This window comes from Chinchilla lanigera, unplaced genomic scaffold (assembly GCF_000276665.1).
Source record: "Chinchilla lanigera isolate Chin_1 unplaced genomic scaffold, ChiLan1.0 scaffold00131, whole genome shotgun sequence".
In the NCBI taxonomy this organism is placed as follows: Eukaryota; Metazoa; Chordata; class Mammalia; order Rodentia; family Chinchillidae; genus Chinchilla; species Chinchilla lanigera.
This window is the reverse complement of record NW_004955532.1, coordinates 3363374-3367246: the sequence shown is the minus strand read 5'-3', so window position 1 is coordinate 3367246 and position 3873 is coordinate 3363374. Positions and strand designations below refer to the sequence as shown.

Below are 3873 nucleotides of genomic sequence, written 5' to 3'. Positions count from 1 at the left end.
GTATACACCCCAAAGAACTGAAAACAGGTGTTTACAGCAGCACTAACCACAGTTGTTAAAGAGTAGGAACACCTCAAAAGTCCACCAACTGATGAGCATATAAGTAAAATGTGGCGTATCCACAGCGTGGGATATCCATCAGCCATTACAGGAATGAAGGTGTGACATGTGCTATCGTATGGATGAAGCTTGCAGACATTGTGCTAAGTGAGAGAAGCTGGTCACAAAAGGCCAGGCACTGTATGATTCCACATACATGAAGTGTCTGGGGTAAAGCAAACCCATAGAGACTGAAAGCAGATCAGTGATTGCCATGGGGTGGGACGAGGGACAGGTAATGTGGTACAGGTAATGAGTTGTGACGGCTCAGTGGAGTCAGGGTTTCTTGTGAAATTAGAAGCTGGAATTAGATAATGGTGATAGCTTTAGAACGTTGTCAATGGACTCAAAGCACCCAAAAATACAGTTTAAAAAGATTTAAATGGTTGATTTATGTTGGGTGACTTTTACTTCAGTTAATAAAAAGAGAATACACAGAAGCACAAAAAATTATATTTTTCTTTAGGCGCTAGGTGTACTCTCTATAAATGCACAGCTGATTGCCCAGACCCCAGCTTGATGGAGAGTACAGTTCCTGAGACTGGAGGGGCCGCGAGCCGAGCCGCAGTGAGGACCTCACAGTGGGCAGTGTCACAAGAGCAGGACTGTGGGGATAAAGAGAGCACACTGCAAGCAGGAATCCAGACAGGGGCTCGCTCTCGGGCAATTTGCTCTTCTGAGAGTTCAGCAGCTCCACAAGAACTGCCTTCATCCCTTCTGAGAGCAACAACCCCAAGGGCCCAAGGACCTCTCTCATTAGAGCCAGCCTCTTAAAGTTCCATCTCCCAGGACCACGCTGGGGCCAGCTTCTAGCAGTGAACCCTTGGGGATACACTCAAACCACACCCGAACCACGGCACCCTCAACACACCTACTGCCACTTAGTGAATAACTGTAAAACTGAACACAAAGGGGACATTCAAGGAGACAGTCATGGCGTTACTGCCAATCAGGCCAGAGGGAGGGAAGAAAGGTCGCTGTGGTGAGCTCGTCTGGTTGGGCAGAGCTCTGGAAAGTTGGACATGTCCAGAGCCCTCTCCTAAATGAATAGACTTCTGGCATGAGGCTTGACAGTTTAACACAGGGCTGAGTGTCCTGGATATGGTAACTGTGCTCTGTTTACGCAGACCAGTGACCACTGAAGAAAGCAGAGCATGGTTTCTTTTGAGAACTTTGAACATGGTGAAAGCCTGTTGTTTGGTTGGTGGTGGGGCCAGAACTTATAAGACACCCAGATGGACAGTGTCTCGGTTACTTTTCTCTCATTGCTGGGACAAAATACCTGATGCCCAGAATTAAGGAAGCAAAAGTTTATGTGGCTCACAGTTTGTGGAGGTTTCAGTCCATACTCGGCTGGCTCCAAGGCAGGGTGGCACATGGCAGAGGACAACAGTTCATGGCGGCAGAAAATAGCAAAAGCAGCAGAGCAAAAAGAGAGGCACAGCGGAGAGCAAGCATCTTCTCTTTCCTTATATTGTATGCAAGCTACCCACCCTAGGGTGGGTGTAGCACTCACACTCATAATCCCAGCATTGGACCACGAATCAGTCAAAAACTCTAGAAGCCTGTCCCATGACTGCCTGAGGCTGTAGGGGGGACATCCACACAAACCATAACAGGTAGCATCATGGTGATGGTATAAGGCAGCAGGAATCTCAAATACACACGAACAGCTATAGATAGTGCCTGGCTCAACAAGCGGTGGCACCCAGCACACCCTCATGCAGAAGCAGAAATGATAAACAGAGCCGCAGCAGCTTCCAAATCCCAAGGGCTTTGCAGCACTTCCACATCACCTACAGATCAGCCCTCACTCAGGAGCCCAGGCACACAGCTCTGTGTGCTGCAGAAGAAGCTTGTATTATTTGGAAGGCCTAATTTAAAAGCAAGCATAGAAAATTACAGATATAGAATGAAGTGAGTATTTTTTGGACAAGAAATCACAAATTTTTAAAGGTTGACAAGTACTTCAAACATAAGGTTTATATTAACTGTCCACCTCTGTAATATTTTTGTTACATTTTTACCTGTATTACCTTTTTTTTCTGGTCTTTTTGAGACAGGGTCTTCCTATGCAGTTCACACTGGCCTTGAGCTCACTTTGTAGCCCAGGCTGGTCTCGAACTCACAGCGATCCTCCTGCCTCAGCCTCCCGAGTGTTGGGATCACAGGCATGCGCCACCATGCCCAGTTTTACCTGTATAACCTTTGAGTCTTCTTCATATGATGATTTTGCAACATGATTTTCTATAGCAATGCATTTATTAACGACATTCAGAATGTGTAAAACATGATTTCTTATCTCGATTTCCACACCATCCGTACTTGCTCTCCTGGGTTTTGCCCTATGATCAAAGAGATTCTGATAAATTCTATTTCACAAAATTTGCATCAAAAAGGAAAGCGTGTGATACGTCTACGCCATCATTTTGTCAGGGGTACATCCCTCACCAAAGAGAACCTCAATTCCAATCAGGCATCCATGAGAACTGAATCTTCTGCTACAGTTTTACGTGTGTGGTAACAGGAGGAGTCTCTGCTTAGGTTCTGGCTCTACGCTTTCCAAACCTTACTCCTCCTCTCCGCCCGAGCCTTCTGGTGCTGGGCACTGCTGCCAGGAGGAACAGAAGCCAGGGACCGGACAGTGCAGGAAGAGCAGGGTTCGGAGGCCCACTGGACCTGAGGAGTAAACTGAAGGTAGGAAATAACGGTAGAAGCCCAGGAAGATGGGAATGCACAAGTGAAACGACGGGCAGTGCAGAAGGAGATCCAGAAGGAGGAGGCGGGTGCGGACAGACTGGGTCAGTCCAGGTGAGGCTGTAGGGCAGGTGGGCGGGGTCCGATGACGAGGGCTCGGCTAACAGTTGAGGGTGTGGCTGGAGACCTCTGGCCTGAGTGAAGCGCAAGTACACTCTGGAGACCAGGGCCATGGACACACAGACTGTGAGTACGGCGTCCAGAGGGGCCTGCCTGCCGCGTAAGGAGAAGGGGCTGAGGAAGAGCGAGGGTGGAAATGAAACGGGCCGGGCCTAGAGACCACGGAGCGGAGCCGCCGGGCCAGAGCTCCCTTCCTCCGAGTACCAGAGGCGGGGACAGAAGTGGGGTGTGTGCCCCACTGCGCCCCTCACGTTCTCCTCTCCCTCAATCAGCCAGAGAAGGCAGCCGTGAGGATCCAGTCATGGTGGCGTGGCAACCTGGTGCGCAGGACGCTACTGCACGCCGCGCTCAGGGCCTGGGTCATCCAGTGCTGGTGGAGGTCGATTCAGGCCAAGACGCTGGAGCAGAGACGGCGCCTGGCGCTCAGACTTTACACCTGCCAAGAGTGGGCGGTGGTGAAGGTGCAGGCCCAGGTTCGGATGTGGCAGGCCCGCAGACGCTTCCTCCAGGCCCGGCAAGCCGCCTGCACCATCCAGACTCACTGGCGCTGGCATGCCAGCCAGACCCGAGGCCTGATCCAGGGCCGCTACGAGGTCAGAGCCAGGCGGATGGAGCTCGACATCGAGATCCTCATGACCTAGGGCACCACAGAGCTGAGGAGACTGGATCTCTCTCCCAATAAAGCCACTTACTGACCACAGACGTGCCCAGGGGAGCGTAGGCCCCAAGAGAGGGCTCAGCCCAGGATTTTCCTGCCTTTTGTCCAGAAATGTTGCTTGCTGTGGTCTAGCGCCCCTGTCCCCAGGGCCCGCCCTCCCTTCCTGCTCCTGATGCCTCCCTGGCCATTCACAGGGCCGGGAAGCTCCAGGCCTCAGTCCTATGGTTTCAGCCTCTCCG

General features: G+C 51.4%; 1 protein-coding gene across 1 annotated transcript; it reads left to right on the top strand.

Moving 5' to 3' along the window:
* The first annotated feature begins 2970 nt into the window (after positions 1-2970).
* Positions 2971-3672, top strand: Iqcf6 (IQ motif containing F6). Its single transcript, XM_005410322.2, has 2 exons — positions 2971-3042; positions 3249-3672. Exons 1-2 carry the CDS (start codon positions 3028-3030, stop codon positions 3615-3617), a joined length of 384 nt encoding a protein of 127 aa, XP_005410379.1. The 5' UTR covers positions 2971-3027; the 3' UTR covers positions 3618-3672.
* The last annotated feature ends 201 nt before the right edge of the window (positions 3673-3873 follow it).